General features: G+C 46.0%; 1 protein-coding gene across 2 annotated transcripts in view; it reads right to left on the bottom strand.

Moving 5' to 3' along the window:
- LOC130250581 (C-type lectin domain family 4 member A-like) overlaps positions 1 to 19,474 on the bottom strand; it is a 51,083-nt gene that overhangs the window by 29,173 nt on the left and 2,436 nt on the right. Inside the window, exons 2-6 of one of the 2 annotated variants that reach the window (XR_008840005.1) lie at positions 18,328 to 18,444; positions 15,692 to 15,784; positions 15,214 to 15,365; positions 14,869 to 14,990; positions 13,799 to 14,164 (exon numbers count right to left, since the gene is read on the bottom strand). Coding sequence is in view for 1 of the 2 variants with exons in the window: in XM_056486386.1 (XP_056342361.1) it covers positions 14,017 to 14,164; positions 14,869 to 14,990; positions 15,214 to 15,365; positions 15,692 to 15,784; positions 18,328 to 18,444 (632 nt within the window). In the remaining variant the exon portion in view is untranslated. Of the gene's footprint in view, positions 1 to 12,273; positions 14,165 to 14,868; positions 14,991 to 15,213; positions 15,366 to 15,691; positions 15,785 to 18,327; positions 18,445 to 19,474 lie in introns of those variants that run through there. The other variant, XM_056486386.1, reaches the window with a different exon arrangement.

The raw sequence follows: 19,474 nt of genomic DNA on the forward strand, positions 1-19,474 counted from the left end.
GGGCATGAGCTCTGCTGCAGTGGAGCACATTAAAGGTAATTTCAGAGGGACTACATGGTTTCCTTTGTGAGCCTCTCTGGAGTGACTGAGTTTTGGAAAAAGAAAGTGAAATAAGCACATACAACAGCAATACTCTTATTTTTTCTCTCTATTATCAGCTGTAGGAGCAGAACAGGAGGACCATTTCATCTCCTCTTCTGAGAATAAGGTATTTAGCTCTCTTTCTGAGTTCTGACACTACCCTTGGTAGAAGTCACATTTCTTCATGCTCTCTGCTTGAAGGCAGTGTGATGCTGTAGTCCTGCTGAGGATTCCTTTCCCAACTCTTGTTTCTTTTTTTCTTGCTTGCTTATCTTCCTGCATTACAGGAAGAAGAACTTCAGCTAAAGGTTGATTCTTCAACTCAAACAGATTCTGCACAGGACAAACAGGTGACTCTTAGAAGGCAGATGCAATTATCCCTAAATAGAACCTATCAGTGTAAGCACGTTTTCTTGGTATTGAGTTCATTTTGGAACAATGCTGAGAGAAGGTAATTAATCTGGACCTGAGCTGTATTTTGGACCTAATTTCATATGTATTTGAATCAGAAGAGCTGTAAAAACAGATTCTGCTTGAAGTCCCATTCAACTTCATTTTGAACACGTCTAGGGATGAGCACAACTCCTCTGGACAACCTGGTCCAGTGTTCCATCACAATACTTCAAAATTTTCTTCCTTATATCTAATCTAAATCTACCCTGTTTTCATTTTAAACCATTGCCCTTTGACGTGTCTCTATAATCCTTGGTAGGATTCTCCCTGGTTTTCTCAGGGACCTTGCAGATATTTATATCTGTTATGATTCTTTCTCTTGTGTTTGCAATAAAGAAGAAACCTCTAGCTTGGGAAAAATCCTAGCTGAGGCTGAGAAAGTTTCATGGCCTGAGAAAAATACTTAGAACTTGAGAAAAAAGCCTGACAGCTTTTGCCCAGGCCTTCAGCAGTGTCCACAGTGGTTTGTCAGCAGCCGGTGGCGTCTGCTGCCCTGTCCCGGGGTGGGCCCGCAGGTGGCAAGGGGCTCGCCCCCACGGCCGGGCCGTCCTTTGCCCTGACACGGTCGCGACTAACAATTGCTCCACCACATCAAGCGGAATAGCTGGCGTTTGCACTGTCCCTGTAGGTGCCAAGCGCTTCGCCCGGGGGGGCTTTGAATGGGGTGACTCTGGCCTCAGGAAGCTCCCGGGATCACAGACAGCCTCGTCCTTGCTCTCTTTTGAGCCTGCCTCGCTCTCCATTAATTTTGCATTGATGATCCCCCAGGCACGCACCAGACGTAAAAATGAGGCATTCCCTTTCCGCAGGGCTCCATAGAACTGGTCTCCCAACTCTCCCCAAGCCTCCCAAGAAAAAGCCATTTCTTGATCCTGACCGGAGGGCGGAGAGGGACGAAAACAGTACCTTTTTCGGATGGGGGAGAAAATCAGACTGGCGCCGCTCGCAGGTGTCGCTGTGCAGGCTCGCCGTCGCTCGGCTCCGCGGTGCTCCGCTCCGCACAACTCAGCGCACTGCGGGAGCTCTGCGGGCTGCGGGAAATCCGCACAAAGAGCAGGCCCGATCATGCTCTCTCAGTGGGAGAGGAGAAAAACCAACTATTTCCACGGGTTTCCCGTCCTGCTGTAGTCAGGGGGGTCTCCGCGATGTCCCAGATGGCTCTTGACTCCGGCCGTCGTCACGGCTCCAGTTCTGGCCCCAGGTTCGCAGTCCTGGTTTTCTGGGTTTTTCAGTCTGCTCGATGCAGCTCTGGCTAGAAACCCCAGCACGGGCTGGACCCCAGTTTGACAGGCCTCCAGGGTCCGTCCTGGTTTTTGCAGGGTGTCACCTCCAAGTTTTCCTGGTGCTGTTCGTTAGTTAAAGACTGCTTAGGGTAATCCCGGTCCACTCGAATTAACAATCTCTTGGTGAAACCTCCATATGTTGCCTTGAAAAGGATTATGGAGCAGCAAAAAAACAGCAATAAAACACTCTCTTGCTTGGTGCAGGAAAGAGCAAGAAAGAGCAATTTATTAAAAGAAGCCATTGCCTTAAATAAGGCAGTTCATGCATAACGAAATACAAACAGATCATTGGTCAGAGAAAGACACACCTCTTCTCCCTGGCTTTCTCAGGGACCTTGCAGATGTTTATATCTATTATGATTCTTTCTCTTGTGTTTGCAATAAAGAAGAAACCTCTAACTTGGGAAAAATCCTAGCTGAGGCTGAGAAAGTTTCATGGCCTGAGAAAAATACTTAGAACTTGAGAAAAAGGCCTGACAGCTTTTGCCCAGGCCTTCAGCAGTGTCCACAGGGGTTTGTCACTTTTTGCTTGTTACAGATTTAGGAGAATTTTTCCCATTGTGCTAAGGAATCCTCCTGGGTTACACCTAAGCTTTTCATGTCTTGAGACAAAGGGATGGGGTGGGGGCTGTCTGTTTGTGCTTTTCACTCACTGGCTGGGTCTGAGGGAAGTCAGGTCTGCTCGTTTCTAGCCCACGCTGTCTGAACGCCAGGGGAGTGAGGTTGTCTGTGATCGGACACTGCCCTGCATCTGCTCCACATCCAGCCTCCTACCTCTGAAAACACAGCTGACCCCCAGGACCCAAAAAATGAGCGGAGAGCCCTTCCTCCATCCTTTCTCCTACATGGGACACAGCTGCCACTGCCGATCTCCCCCCCTCCTCCCATCTGCTCTCTGCAGCTGTGTGGGCCCTGCTCTGCCTTTCACCACCGGGACGGAGCATAGGGAGAATGTGTCTGCGGCTGGAAAAGGACTGGAACTGAGTTATTTTTTCTGTTCTGTTGTTAATTTTCATAGCTGCTGTTGTTTCTGTTTGTCTGGTTAGATATATTAATATAAAGAGCTGTTATTCCTACCCCCTTATCTCTGCCTTAGAGTTCCTCATTCAAAAAATTATGTTCAAAAATTATGTTTCAAAGACAAGCTTCTGCCTTTATTGGCAGACGCCTGTCATTCAAACCGGGACACCTGGTTATATCCTGTAGAAGATTTTACTTCCCCTAAAATGGGCCCCTTGGATTCTATCCCTTAAAACAAAGAAATTCCTGAAGACAGGGGCCCCTCTCCTTTATCAAAACTCCTGTTATCTCTTAAGATTTCTATTGGTTCTTAAAGTGTTACAATAAGAATTTTAAGATAATTGGTTACTTTGTAATTTGTAGTTTGTATTGGTTAGAAGTTCAATCCTCTAGAAACCTATAAAAACCCTTTGTTGTTTGATGTAATTAGACCATTCTTGGCAATTTCCCTTTGGAGAAATAAAGTTATCTTCGGAACTGTTGCAACGCGACCTCAAGCCTTTATCCTTCACTAGCGAGTAGCTGAATGGTTCTGCTGCCCAAGTTCTGAGCTATCCGAACTCTGAGTAGCTACCCCAGGGGTTGGAAGGCATCCTGCCCCCAAAAACAGCTACAGTATCCCACAGCAAGTGGAGATTGAGAAACTTCCATCATTATCTTGCCAGGACATTTCACACAATATTTATTGCAATACAAACTCCTTCAGGCAAAGCAAAACCAATGAAGGGGAGCATCACTGCAGCTCACACAATCTCCCTTTGCACAGCCTTGGGCAGTTTCACAGCTCATACATGATCTTCCCTCTCTGCTGCCTGCTCTTTCCGGCTGAGGGTCCATGTGTGTGAAAATAAATACATGGGCAGGTATATTTGGCATTTACAGCAAAGGGCTAAACCCACTGGGCACAGCCTACAAAAGGGAACCAAAAATGACAGGAAAGCATATCTGTGACTCAGTCTGGGCAGTGCCTATGTGCACCCTGAGCCCAGAAATCCAGAGCACAACAGAGAACTTCCTAGCACTGTTTTGATCAAATTCCCCTGGAAGAGAGGATGTAACTTTGGGCATAGGAGTTCAATATGTCCTCTCTTTTTGAGGCTGGAGGCCATAAAGGATCACTGGATGGTGCCAGACTCCCTTTGCATGACAGGTTGCCTTGGTTATGACTACAAAATCTGCAGCCACATATATGGTGTTTATAGCAGTTGACAAGGAGACCTGGAGTAATGTCGTGTAGCTTCATATATGTAAGGATGTCCCTAAGTGTGAAGGATCTCTATTGGATCCCAATGTCCTTTGAAGGGACTGAGAGGGGAACACAGCCTTTGCTCATGTTCCATCGTACAGTTTCTCCCTGTGCACAGGAATGCATGGGTGCAGAGACACAGAATTAAGAGAGCTTATAGCAGTAACATAGATATTTCAGGTGAAGCAACAGAAGATCAGGGCATAGAACTGCTTACAAGTGAGGACAAGCTTGAGGTCTGTGTAAAAAATCATCCTCTGATTCTGTTCTTTTGTGCAGCACAGGCTGCAGGCATGGGCAGACCCTCCATTTCTAAACATCTTTATATAACTAATGTTCACAAGCTCTCTTCCCACATAAAACCACATTCATATATGGCTTTTGCAACCTCTAGTCTCCCACCAGCCTCCCAGGAAGTACAGCTGCAAGAACACATCCCTTTTGTGGAAGCAGGACTTCCCCTGATCCCACACAGCTCCCACTGGTCATGTAGGGTTTGTGAACATCCACACCTCTTCCAGCAGCCTGTGGAGCAGAGGTGAAAACACAGGCTCACGTTGTCACACTGCAGAGCTGTGGGTCTGTTCCTGCTGCACCCCTCAGTGCCATGAGTACTGAGCTGCCAGGGAGCTTCTTACACACAGAGGTGGCCAACCTGCAGAGTCCTCTGAGCTCCATGGCCATTTCCTTCCTTCCTTCCTTCCTTCCTTCCTTCCTTCCTTCCTTCCTTCCTTCCTTCCTTCCTTCCTTCCTTCCTTCCTTCCTTCCTTCCTTCCTTCCTTCCTTCCTTCCTTCCTTCCTTCCTTCCTTCCTTCCTTCCTTCCTTCCTTCCTTCCTCCTTCCCACTTCTCTCTCCTCTCTGTCTTTCAATGTTCCTGCAATATCTATATCACTGCTATATCACTTTTTCATGCTGTTTCTTGTGTGCCTCAGACGCCATTCACAAATGCCCTGGTTACTGTCAAATGGGGGAAATTGATGCCTTAAGTTCTAACTTTTTCTGTTCTGCTTGGGTGTGCTTTTCCTTTGTGCTTTTCCTTTGTGCTTGGGTGATGAAGACAAAATAGTCTGATTTCAGCTATAGACTCAAGGACAGTTTATTCAAACTCCAGGCTTTAAGTATAAACAATGTGAAAAGAGGAGAGCAGGCCAGCAAACAAGCAAGAAGGATGAAATCTTACAGTTTGAGACTATTAATTGGATGGTTGACTCCTGTATGCAAATAGACTAAAGTCTATAAAGATGTGAGATCTCCTGACCAAGCCGTCTTTTGCTTCCATCTTGGAGCCATCCAGGCAAGGGCCACACTGTGGCACTGGTACTGCCAGGGTGGGGCCTTGGAAGACCTCTCAATAAATACTCATTTTGTTCCCCTTAACTCTAAGTAGTCTTCTGTTGCAGCTCCTCTAGGCATCAGGATTTGGCAAGCCAGGCAGGATAGGTGAGGCATCTAGAAAATCCCTGGGCTGAAGCCCTGCCAGCAGCCTCGGAAATGCCCAGCAGAGGTCCAGAGGTATCAGAGCCAAGAACCCGGGGAACAGGGGCACGTGAGTGACAGAATAAAAAGGTATTCTGTTTGTTCAGCATCTGGATTAGGTGATAAGAGGGTTTTTAAAATTGTAATTTTGTAACCTGTAAATTTGTTTTGGAGAACCTTAGGGTTCTAAGCAGAATTTTTGTGCTGTGGCTAAGAAGGAACGCCTACTTGAAGAGTAGGTTTAAATTGCAGTGCTGTTAACTTGAAGCCAAACATGGTGCAGCTGATTAGTGTCTGTGCTGTGACTCTGAGTGTCATGAGTTCAATCCTGACTATTTGTGTTTTGCCGTTCTATTTTTGGGTGTCAGAATGGTTTGTGCATCCTCTTCTGAATATGATAATGCTAGTATTCCAAGAGACAACCCTTTAGGGTTAATATTGAAAAGCTGGGTGAATCTGATTGGGGAAGAGCCTATGCTTTCAAAACCTAAAGTTATTAGACCCTCAGAAAAAATGTGGCCAGCATATGAACTAGATAATGGAGAAAAACATGGCCTAAGTTTTGAAGTTTAGATCAAAAATTAATATCAAGTTTAATATCCTGAATATGTGGAGACAGATTTTTTTTGAGGACTTTGAGTATGCCCGGCTCTTTCTGGTATTAGCATGGACCAAGATAAGGAGAAAAAACCATATATTAGTCTTAAATGGTAAAAAGAAAGAGCCAGCTTTCAGTAGCATATCTAAAAATCCAGAGGAGGAAGAGACGGACCTGGTTGCGCCTGCCATGAGAACAGGATCGGTCCCAGCTGTGCTGGGCGTGGGCTCAGGCCAGGGCAGGGGCTTGGGCCAGAGCACAGCCCCTCCTCCAGCACCCACGCAAAGGGGGCAAGGGGGGCACAGCTCCGGCAGGCCCACGGTCAGTGAAGGAGGAGAAAGGCCGGCCTTGGCAGCAATGGACACTGCCCCCGCCGCCGCCTCCAGCACCATCCCGAGGGGTCGGGAAGGGGGAGGACACAGCCAGTGTGTGCAGCCCCCGGCACCGCCCCGAGAGGAAGGGCCACAGGCCAAAGCCTTTTACCGAGAGAGGGGCCAGGGGGCAGGGCCTTTTACAAAGAAGGCGGAGAGGGAATGCCCCGTAGCGGGAGTGACGCCTCCTCCGTTCTCAGGCCTGTGAGACACCACGGCAACCCCGAAGGCCGGGGAGCTGCCTCGGGAGGTGACACCATCAAAGATCAGAGACACACAGCCCGGGAACAATGTCGCAATAGGTCTTGCATGATGCTTTCTAGGATGGGGACTAACCCAGGTGGACTCTTTGCTACAACAGAGTCAGACAGCTCTTACTGAAATGGCTCTGAGGAGGAAGAAGAGGATGATGAAATGGATGAAATTATTGCTGCTTTAACAAGCAAAAAAGGGGAAGGATAGCAAGAAAGGCCCTCAGGGAACGTAGCCCAATTGCCCACCGTACTAGTTTAAAAAGGGAGAGAGGAAGAGAACCAATTTTTCAAGCCCCCTTACAACATGCAGTTGGTAATCAGGGGCCGATACTTGTGAAAGTTCCATTCTCCCTTATAGAGCTAGAGCAGAGGAAAACTACCCTGGGGAAATATAAAGAGAACCCAGAAAAAATGGCAAACTTAGTAGAACACGCTATTCACAGAACCCTGACTGGGCAGATTTGAACTCCATGTTAGATACATTACTCGATCCCACTGAGAGACAAATGGTCAATAAAGCCATCTCAACATCAGTGGAGGAGAGCATAGCCAGTGGACTATTTCAAGGTACTGTCACTCAGATATTCCCCCTTGAGAATCCTGGGTGGGATCCAAATATACCAGAACGTATGGCAAGGCTAAAACTGGTATCAAAGTCTTGTGGTATTTGGGTTAAAACATGGTATACCTAAAGCTATAAATCGGTCAAAGCTTTATGAAGTGAGACAAAATTATGATGAATCACTACTGATTTTTTAAACAGGTTAAGAGAAGCTGCTATCAAATATACGGATCTAGACCCTGAATCAGCTGGTGGTAAAGCACATCTAGTTTTGTTGTTTATGGGTCAGGCTTCAAATGATATAAGAAGAAAGCTGCAAAAGATTGAGGGAGTCTGAGATATAGAGAAACTGCTAGAAGCTGCCTGGAAGGTGTTTGGAGATAGGGGTCCAACTGAAAGGGTTAAACCCCAACCTAGTAAGAAGGCAACTCAGGAAAAGTCACCCAACAAAGCTTCTCCTACAGAGAAGGACCAGTGTGCATACTGTAAAAAGTGGGAACCTTGGAAAAAGGACTGCCCAGTGTTAAAGAAAAAATCCTCAGTTTCCCAACTCCCAATAATACAAACTCCAAGTGGCTTGGGCTCTGAGTGATGGCAGCTGAGGGCTATTCCCCCAGCAGAGTCCTTGGTTATGACTAAGCTGGAGAAAGATGACATTGAGTTTTTTGGTAGATACTGGAGCAGCATATTCTGTGTTAAATACCTTAGAAGGGAAACTGAGTCACGACACTGTACATGTTGTTGGGGCGACTGGGGTAAGTGAAACACGGCCTTTCTTTCAACCTTTAAAATTCAAATTGCGGAAGCATTGGGTAACCTATCAATTCTTTACATGCCTAACTGCTTAAAATCATTGCTGGGAAGGGACTTGCTCAAAAAATTGGAAGCAGAGATGAAATTCAGAAAAGAAAAGGGTGTACAAGTTATAATTCCTGAATCTAAATTTGCCCAATTTGATGCACTTTTTATACAGTAAAAACGCAGTAAAAATCCCCGCTGAAGTGGAAAATGTGGTAAATCCAATAGTGTGGGCCAATGATATCCCAGGAAGATCCAAACGGGCAGAACCAGTGAGTATTGCACTCAAACCAGGAGCCACCCCAGTAAGGCAGAAACAATACCCCTTAAAATTAGAAAATCGTAAGGGATTGATACCTATAGTTAAAAATTCCTACAACATGGTTTGTTAGTGCAATGTGAGTCCAAATTCAACACCCTCATTTTAGCTGTTAATAAAGCAGATAGTAAGAGTTAGCGATTAGTTCAAGATTTTAGAGCAATCAACAAAGTTACAGAGGATATACACACTGTAGATTGGCTACTACTAGCCAATCCCTACACCCTTTTGACCACACTAACAGATGAATTAGGGTGGTTTACTGTCATACATCTGAAGGATGCCTTTTTCTGCATTCCTAGACACAAAAATTGTCAAGACCTTTTTACTTTTGAGTGAAAAAAATCTCAAGACACGGACAAAATGTCAGCTTACCTGGAGAGTTTTACCCCAAGGTTTCAAGAACAGCTCAACCATATTTGGAAACCAACTAGCAAAGGAATTGGAAGACTGGAAAAAACAGGAGCCAGAGGAAGTTATTCTTCAATATGTGGATGACATCTTGATTGTAGCCGGGACCAGAGATGACTGCATACAATTCACTGTAAGTTTATTAAACTTTTTGGGACTTAGTGGGTTCAGAGTCTCTAAAGACAAAACACAGATTGCTAAGGAAACCGTAGTCTATTTGGGACTTGAGATCTTCTGTGGACACAGACAACTCAGCAAGGAACAGAAAGAAGCTATCTGTCAACTCCTGGAGCCCCATACAGCGAGAGAGATGTAAGCTTTCCTGGGAATGGTAGGTTGGTGTCATTTGTGGATAGCAAATTATGGACTTCTAGTAAAACCCCTATATGAGGCATTAAAAGCAGCTGAGAGAGGAATTATTCCATGGGCTGAACACACCAGAGCAGCTTTTAAACAGCTGAAACGCTCACGGATGTCAGCTCCAGCACTGGGACTGTCAGACCTAACTAAAGCTTTTGAGTTTTTTACATATGAGAGACAGAATACGGCTTTAGGGGTGCTAGTACAGCGTCTCAGGAACCAGCAGAGAGCTGTGGCCTACATTTCCAAACAGCTAGATAGTGTTGCCCAAGGTTGGCCGGGGTGCCACTGTCATTTTGATCCAGGAGGCCTGAAAACTTACCCTTGGGCAACGCATTGTAGTGTATGTACCCCATGCCATGGCAGCTGTCCTTGAACAAAAGGGGGGACATTGGCTGTCTGGCAATCAGATGCTGAAATACCAATCACTGTTATTAGAGCAAGATGATGTTGCCCTAAAAACAACTTCTGTTGTTAACCCTGCTATGTTTCTGTCCTCCATCTTAATTGACAATGAGCCAGAACATGACTGCTTGCAGATAATTGATGAGGTCTATTCCAGCCGACCAGATCTGAAAGATGGGCCCATGGAGAATCCAGATTGGGAGCTTTTGACTGATGGAAGCAGCTTCATGAAAAATGGTAGAAGGATGACAGGCTATGCAGGGACCACACAGGACAAGGTGATCGAGGCAAGTTCCTGCCAGCAGAAGTGGCATCACAGAAAGCTGAACTGATTGCACTCACAAGAGCTCTAGACCTGAGTGAGGGAAAAAAGGTAAATATATAGACTGACTCAAAATATGCATTTAATGTTGTCCATGCCCATGGAGCCATCTGGAAGGAGAGAGGACTCTTGAATGCTCAATCAAGCATGAGAAGCAAGTCAAGCATGCTGAGCAAATACTTGCCCTCTTAGAGAGCATTAAAAGACCCGCAGAAGTAGCTATCTTGCATTGTAGAGGTCACCAAAAGGGGAAAACTGTTCCAGAACTGGGAAATTGTTTTGCTGATAAGACAGCAAGAAGGGTTGCAGAAAAAGGTATTCTTGCAGTAATTCCACAAAAAGAGATTGATTTGTCAGGGTACACCCCAAAATATGACCAGGCAGACCACAAACTAATAAAATTTCTTAAAGCTGAAATCACAGAAGGTGGGTGGGCTGTTACACCAAAAAAACCAAGTGGTAGTCCCACCCCTGATCCTTTGAGAATTAGTTCAAAGAGAACACGAAACCACACATTTCGGGGCTGAAAACCTTTTGAAACACCTAAGAAAGGTAGTAATTGGAAAGGGAATGATTGATATTATACTATCATTAGTAAGTAAATGCGAAATTTGCGGTAAAAACAATCCTGACACAAGAAAGAGAGTTGTGTTAGGAGTAACAAAGGCAGGAGATCTTCCTGGGGGTCACTGGCAAATAGATTTTGAGGAGTTACGACGCAAAGAGGGATACCAGTGTTATAAGTGAATTGTTACTATCTGTGTTAGTGTGTAGTTTAAGTTATCAGCTAAGTTATGATTGAATTACCAATGTCCGTAATGTTGTGTAATGTTAATTGTTTGTTGTTCCCCTCATTCTCCTTAATGTTCTGTGCCTAAAGTGTAATATTCCTAGTTGTTTGTCCCTCGCCCGTCCCCGTACCTGATCCCACACACTTACTTGTGGGAGTGCCACTGGGAGTAAACACCCTTTAAAATCACTAGCTACTATAACATCAAGAACTAGGAATGGTACTCTCAGGTGAGGAAAGCTGCTGAGGAAAGACGGCGAACATCCGGAGCCTCTCTCGCCTGCTCACCATGACCTGAGTGGCACTCAGTGTGACCACCCCCAGACCACGAGCCTACAGCATCTTCCTAGGGACCTTGTGAGGATGGAAGGCCCAGCTCTGCCTGTGAAGACACAGCTGCACTCCTCTTCCTCCGTGCTGTCTGGGAGCAAGCGGCCGTGTGCGCAGCCCCCTCGAGTTCCCCTCCGCCCCTTCCCCCAGCAAGAGCTGTCCTTCAATAAAGGCGTTAAAAGGGAGCCGGTCTCCTGGCCCTTTTTATTACACCAGTACATACTGGTATTAGTTGACACCTTCAGTGGATGGCCAGAAGCTTACCCCTGTCTCACTTAACACAGCCAAGGAGGTGGTGAAAGTTTTGCTTAACCACATAATTCCAAGATTCGGGGTTCCCTTGGGAATATCATCAGATAGGGGACCACACTTTGTTGCTACTATGGTTAAAGACATAAGTTGGATTTTGGGAATTACTTGGAATCTGCACACACCTTAGAGACCCCAAGTGATTGGTAAAGTTGAACACATGAAAGGGACTCTCAAAAGACAAATTAGTAAAATTTGTCAGGAGATGTCCATGACATGGGTTCAGGCCCTACCTATAGCTTTACAGAGAGTTTGCATCCAACCGAGGTGGAGGGGTAACATCAGTCCCTATGAAATACTGTATGGCAGACCATATCAAAGTCCACATATTCCAGATGAAATTCATATGAAGGAGAAATGTGATTTGAGCATTATTTAATGGCTTTAGGTTCCAGTTTACAGAAGCTCCAGAGTCACATCTGTTGTTTAGACCCATAGGACTGGACACACCTGCACATTCATTCCAGCCTGGAGACTGGGTCTATTTGAAGTGGTGGGACAGGGATCCTCTGCAAGCCAAGTGGAAAGCACCCTTTAAAATCCTGCTGACAACTTTCACTGTGGTCAAAGTTGCTGGCAGATGACCCTGGATTCGCTACTCCAGAATTAAGAAAGCCTCTGCTCCTGAACAATTGTAACAACAAAGACTGATGTAAATGATAACACAATTCAAGTGATTCCTCTTCTGTATTAATTACTGTTCTTCTTTAAATAATATTTGATTGTGTAAGATATTATTCTTATTAGATGTTTATAGTTATTAGGTTTATGTTTATTACTATATATTTACTATTAGGTACTTATCTACTGTTAGATATTCATTATTATTAGACACTTTAGAATAGAGACTTGACAAGGAAGAGGCCTTGTTGAGCTCTAAAGGAGGGAATTCATGTCTAAAGTTCTGAGTTTTCTGTTCTGCTTGAGTGTGCTTTTCCATTGTGCTAGGGTGACGAAGACAAAATAGTCCAATTTCAGCTAGGGACTCAAGGACAGTTTATTCAAACTCCAGGCCCTAAGCATAAACAACGTGAAATGAAGAGGATGGGCAAGCAAGCAAGCAGGATGAAGCCTTACAGTTTGAGACTATTAATTGGATGGTTGACTCCTGTATGCAAATAGACTAAAGTCTATAAAGATGTGAGATCTCGTGACCAAGCCCTCTTTTTCTTCCATCTTGGAGCCATCCAGGCAGGGGCAATGACTGTGGCACTGGTACTGCAAGGGTGGGGCCTTTGAAGGACTCTCAATACCCATTTTATGCCCCTAAACGCTGTGCAGCCTCTGTTCCAGCCCCTCTAGACATCATTGTTAGGCTGCTGATCATGTTCTTCTTTAACAGCAGTGCTTTGGGGCAAATTGCCCCTCAAATTGTTGCTGCAGTTATTCAGTGCACACAGCTGTTTGCATTCACAATCCTACTTCATTATTTACTGCTATCCAAGCCATTGGAATAGGGCAGAAGCATCTCAGGCCGAAAGAGGCTGGGAAGAACACAGCGGTTGTGTTCCCACCACTGGACACTCAAGTGGCATCAGAGAAGGAGCTAGCTCTGCATGAGATACACATCTACACTCTGAAGCTGGAGAGGACAAATACAACAGGAAAGGGAAGGGAGGACATTTGCAGCACTGCACTTCTACAGTTCCCTGATACCACCACCAGTCTCTGCTGACAACTGCTTTCTAAGTGTTGCCCGTGACAATTCTTCACATCTGCTTGTGTTATTGACTGTATTCTGTGGAATGAAGTCAAATCCCTACAAGTGTCAATATTACAGCAGTGGAAATAGCCTTGTTGAGAGGGACTTCTTGCACAAGAATGTAGTGATAGGACAAGGGGGAATGGCTTTAAACTCTCAGAGGGCAGATTTTGATTAAATATTAGGAAGGAATTCGTGACTGTGAGTAGGTGAGGCACTGGAATCAGCTGCCTATAGGAGCTGTGGATGTCCCATCCCTGAAATGCTGAAGGCCTGGGAGAATGGGGATATGAGACACCTGGTATAATGGAAGGTATCCTTCCCCAAGACCTAAGGGGCCTGACAATAGACTATCCTACAAATTCCCCTTCAAACCAAAACATGCCCTGATTTGTAAATGATACCCCTGCAGGATAGAGATAGGAAAGAGAGATTTGGAGAGAGACATGGCACAGAGCCTTTTTTCATTGGTGTGATATTGTATTTTGTCTTGTGTAAATATTAAGAATTTGTTCAGCAAAACCAGGACAGCTAGAAGACATTCTGTGTGTGACTCAACAAAAACGAAACACCTCTGCTCAAGGAGACCATGTGACATTGAATCCCTGGATATCTGTCTTCCATTCCTGTGTCTTCCTCCTGGACAAGTCCATCTCACTTCAGCCAGAAGCTGCTGGACCCTCTCAGAGAGAAGAGGACACAAGAACACAGGACTTGCATTAATGAGCCCAGGCCTTCCTGTGTTCCCTGAGCCATTCCATGCACTGGGAATCCTGCACAAAGCTCATTTCACTTCCACACACACATGGTCTCCTCCCACAGACAGTGAAGATGTGTCAGGGCTCCCTACCCCTCCCAGCACAGCCAGCGCTGTTCCCAGCTCGCTGCTCAGCTCCCAGTTTTACTCAGGACAGGGGTATTTCCATCACACAGTTACTGCTGCAGCTTCACAAATTCGATAACGCGTCAAAATGGATTTAGAGTCAATCCAGTTGTTGAGAGTTTTTTCAGGACTGTAGATTACAGTGCTGTCCTCCCCAACACCACCACTTGGTTCTCCTTCTCGCCAGAACCTGGGACAGAGACAGGCTTGTTACTCCCGTGTCCACTGTGAAGCACTGCTGGAAAAGGCCACAGTGGGATGCAAAACTTGAAGAGAAGTGACAGAAATTCCCAAGTGCTGATTTTTGGGCAGAAGCAGTGCCCTTGCTTCCATTCCATATCCCACTGGCACCAGTGTCACATGGAAACCTGCCTCCTTCCTACAGCCTTCCAGCACAACAGGGCCCTGCTCCATCTTGCTGGGGGGAACTGATCACCACCATTCATCCCATGCACCTCACACCCAGCAGAGGCCCCTGTCAGCCTCCAGGGCAAGACACAGCAAGGACAGTCCTGGTGCTCTCTCCCTGTGCCCCATCTCTTTCCCTGCAGTTCAGCACAGGCCATTTTGTGCACCCAAGTGCAGTGAATGGAGGTCAGGCTGGGCTGGTCATCAGGCTTCTGAAGGGTTCTTGCTTCCAGCAACGTGAAGCTTTCCTATGCCTCCAGCACTGACTTTCATGTCATAGGTAGTTAATTCATAACCAATATCCAGCACAGATGGGCCATGGAAACCTGGTGATCCTTCACAGCCCAGTCTTGCTGTATCTTTGATCTCTCACAGGGAAGTGTGGAAACAACCCCCTTACATGCAAAAGCAGATCCCCTCATATCTGTCCTACTTTCTTTCCCTACCAGGAGTCACCCCAAACACTCTTCACCCAGAGATACTCACGCTGCTGTCACATTATATGGAGTCTTGTCCACCCATTGCCACTGGCCCTCCTTGTCGGCAAACAGACCGATGTAGAAATACTCTCTTTGTGGATATCGTTTTATCTGCTTGGAGAGGAATTCCTGGCAATCAGACAGAGAGTGCAATGTCCATGAGGTGCAGGAATGAGCACAGGGAGGCATCAGGAGTCCCTGTGGGATGGGGCTGGTGGCAGAGAGGGAGCTGGTGCTGCAGAGGTGCAGACAGGACATTCCCCCTCCCCTGCAGGACAAGGAGGGGCTCTGAGTCCCCTCCAGGGCCCAGCACTGTGTCTGCTGGCTCCCTCTCTCAGCCCTGTGCACCCACCTGCTCTGCCTTGCTGTTGATCACCACCAGCTGGGAGCCCATCCCAGTGCAGTTCTGCTCACTCTCAACCCAGTTCATTGTATCAGGAGACAGGAAATAGCAGCTTCTTTGAAACCTTCTCCAGCCCTCTGGGCAGCACGTCCAGCCTCGGTCTGTGCAGGGAGAGGACAGAGAGATGAAGGCTTCTAACAAGAGATGGTGATTGTAAAGATCTCACTTATTTTAGGGACAGTGCTTATGTCCTCCTTAGTGACTTTTGCTGACAGAATGTGGTTGAAGAAACAGGGATAGTACAGATACTTATTCCTATTGCTTTGAGATATGACCAGTGAGCTTTGTGTACCCAAAGCCATGGTAATCCTTGTAAGGGGGTCTCAGGTCGCGACAAAGTTCTTTTGGGGATGTGGTTTGACTTGTCCTGGCACAGCCTCCTTGAGGCCTTTAACCCCAAGGAAGAGGGGACATTGTGAACACTGACCTGTGCTTTGTGGCAATCCTGAGTCACACTTCCACTCTGAGAACTGCTGCTGCAGGGCTCTGGGCTGGTCACTGCTGTGCCAGAAGTGAAAAACTACAAAGGGAGAGGAAAGGCAGCAGGATTACCCCTTCCTGCCAGCTCCTCACACAGCATCTCTGGCCTCTTGACTTTCTTTCCACCATTTCCCCACCAAGCATTGTCCCAGCTGTCACTCTCATGGCCCAAACCAGTGGCACAGCTGCCATCCCAGCCAGAAAGAGACTGTCTTCCCAAGTCAGACAGCAGAAAGAGCCCTGGAATCACATCCCACAGAGGACACACCACACACATGGCAGGATTGATCCCACCCAACCACAGCCACTCTGCCATGCACGTTCCTACAGCCCAGCTGCCAGTCTACAAAGCAGCCTCTCACTGCCACACTTTGCCTCTTCCTAAACTACACATTAACAGCACTTGGAGGAGTCTCCCATCATCTGGGCCTGTTCCACCAGCAACACACAGTCCAGGTGCAGGTAATCACATCCAGCTGGAGCTGCTGAAACCAGGGGGAAAGCACAAACTCCTAGGACTTGCTGCCTCCAGTTTGTGGGGAATAATGCATTGTTGGTGATAGGCCACAGCCACAATCTTAAGGACTTACCAGGAGCTCAGAAACTTGGGAGTATGGGTTAGGAGTTGATGAAGGTGTGTTTAACAAACCTGATGCGTATTTTCATCAATCATCCAAAATCGAAATATTTTTTCTTCTGCGCAGACCAATCCCAGTGGCTTTAGTCCCTGATGAATGCATTCTACAATGGAAGAAGGCTCAGAGGGGATGGGCAAGGACAATGCCTGACAGACTACCTCCATTGCCAATAAAGGTGACCTTATCCCTACACAAAGATAAAGGATGAGAAGACAGATGACTTTTGGTTTAGTTCAGCTTAGGGAATGGAGTAGCTGTGGAAGCTTTCATCTGTTCAGACATCCGAAAGGGGGCAGCATCTTTCTTAGTCATCCGTACCAGCATAGGACGGGCATATACCTTAGTCCAAAATAATGTAATAAACTGAATGACTAACAAAAAATTACCTGAAGAAAGCAATGTGCCTGAGCTGGCTTTAACTCCTCTATTTTGTCTTGGTATTTGGGGATACTTTATGTCTTGATGTGCAGCATACTGCTGAACTATGTCCATTTTTGGCCCCCCCTAACAAGAAGGGTATTGAAGTGTTGGAGCATGTCCTGAGAAGAGTAGTGGACCTGGGGAGGGGTCTGGAGCACAAGTCCTGTGATGAGAAGCTAAAGGAGCTGATGGTGTTTATCCTGAAGAAAAGGAGGCTCAGGGGTGACCTTCTCACTCTGTACAACTCCCTGAAAGGCAGTTGTAGCCAGGTGGGGGTCAGACGCTTCTCCTAGGTAACAACCAACAGGACCATAGGAAATAGTCTGAAGTTGTGCCAGGGAAGATTTAGTTTGGATATCAGTAAAAGCTTCTTCACTGCAAGGTGGCCAAGCATTTGAACAGGGTGCCCAGAGAAGTGGTAGAGTCACCATTCCCTGTAGTGTTCAAAAGACAAGCAGATGTGGCACTTGGAGACATGATTTAGTGGTGGGCTTGGCTGTGAGTGGTTAGAGGTTTAAGTACATGAGCTCAGCTGTCTTTTCCCACATTGATGATTCTATGATTCCATGCCTGTATGACCAGCAATTAAAATCATGTTTGTATTGCGATCCATCTGTGCATTGCAGTGGCCGCTCTCTGCTACATGCAATTTGTGCTGGTTTTTCATTTAAATTGCTCTGCTAAACCAAAATCCTGTGTAGCATCAACTAATTTGGATAAATAAAATTTCACTAAAAATTAAATCTTTCCATGTGTATCAGAAGGTATCAGATGCTAACATCCCAGCCTAAAACTCCCCACACATTTGGCTGAATACTGAGAAAGGTTATACATTTGGGAACAAACAATACAAACTTCTGGGACTCAGACACTAAGGGCAGCGAGAGCAAAGGCAGTGATTTATTGCAATAAGATGACTCTCCCAGAATCCATCATGGTTATTGACACCTTGAGCAAACATGCCATGAGTTATCTTTAATAGAAAATGGGAATTAAACAGTGATCACAGTCTTCACAAACAGCATGTCCAGGAATATCCACTAATTAACTGTTCTGCAATCAACCCTAAATAGTAGTGTGAGTTAATTAACTGCAGTGTGGAGTTAATCCTGGAGATGCCAGGACTGTGAGAAGCCATTTTTTCCATTAGGACACAAAGCATATCTAAACACCTCAGAGAGCCTCAGTGCAGATTCAGCTGCCTGTATAGACACCTGTGCTTCTGTCTCCACTTTTTCCCATCTGCCAAATGTAACTGAGTTCTTTTTGTGGGAAGTGAAGATAGAGAATTGTTCCACACTTCCAAAAAGGCCATGCAAGATTGGAATGTGCAGTCTGGGCATGCTGACAAGGACTCAGGATAAACAGTGGAAGATCTGGGGGATGTATACACACATATACAATGTCAGGGCAGGAAAACCTGAGACCTTGCACAAAGCCCAGACTACCATGAACCATGCTTTCTCTACTTTTCTCCCAGCACTCCCCCTAGACCTCTCCCTTGTAATCTCCTGCACATACTCACCGAGGATGATGACAACAAGGGCAAAGCACACCAAGAGGAGCAGCAGTGAGATCAACCATGGCAGCCAGAGTGGGTATTTCTGGGGATGGTGCTCAGGCTTCTTTGTCTCAGGAGGTACTAAAAGTGGAAACACACCAAACTAAACAGCACAGTCAACGGTGGGTATGTCAGTCTGCAGTCCACATTCGAAGGATGTACTACTCAAGGGAGAGCTCCTCAAAAGAAAATGAAAAGAATTTCATTTCTGATGTGGAAGTTACAAGGTTTGGGAGAAGGGCAGACTGGTACAGAGCAGGGAATGTTCTGTGGTTTCTGGAGAAAAGTCAAATTCAGTGAGTGTGTTTCCAGACCAGCCATTGAGCCAATCAGTGATAATTGTTGGTGTTTGGGGGTGAGCCCTTCACAGGACCTCAAAATCTGCAGTGACACAATGTCTTTCTAGATTGAACCCAAAGCTGCCAAATGCAACATTGCTCAAACCTTGATACTTGCGACATATAAGGGAAATTTCATGTTGACTTCTTCCCAGAAAACTTTCTCTGCCTGCTTCAGTTTCTTCTTAGCTTTTTGGATTTCCTGTGCAGAAGGTTGCTCTAATCTGAGTGAGGATAGGAGACAAAAAATGTGGAAGGTTATGATGGCACATCATCACTGGGAGATTAAAAGATCTATTTTTTCCTTCCATCTCTGTTTTTCAAGTCAGGATTCAAGGATTAGCACAAAATTAGGCTGTGCTAGGCTGGATATCTGGGGAGAACAGAGTCTGTGTCCAGCAGCCTGAGTAAAGAACTGAGATTAAGATTTTCCAGGATTTCACTTTTGTGTATAGCAATTTTGCTTGTACTGAGGAAGTTTGGGAGCAGGCAGGAGAAGGGGTCATAGGGAAGGAGAAAGCAAACACATGTTAGGGGATTATTCCAGCTTATGTCAGGTACACAAGCCAGGGCAAACAGGAGGGTAAACAGACAGCAGCACTCACTGCATTATATGGAGTGCATTATATGCATTATATGAAGGAGATTGCTATTAAAGATAGAGTTAGACAGCCTTTATTCATTATTCAACATGAAGCCCCCAGGTCTGTCAGCAGCCAAGTGTACCTGCCAGACATGCCTAGTAAGCAAGACTGTCAGAAACCTGCTCTTTG

Source organism: Oenanthe melanoleuca, chromosome 1, assembly GCF_029582105.1.
Source record: "Oenanthe melanoleuca isolate GR-GAL-2019-014 chromosome 1, OMel1.0, whole genome shotgun sequence".
In the NCBI taxonomy this organism is placed as follows: Eukaryota; Metazoa; Chordata; class Aves; order Passeriformes; family Muscicapidae; genus Oenanthe; species Oenanthe melanoleuca.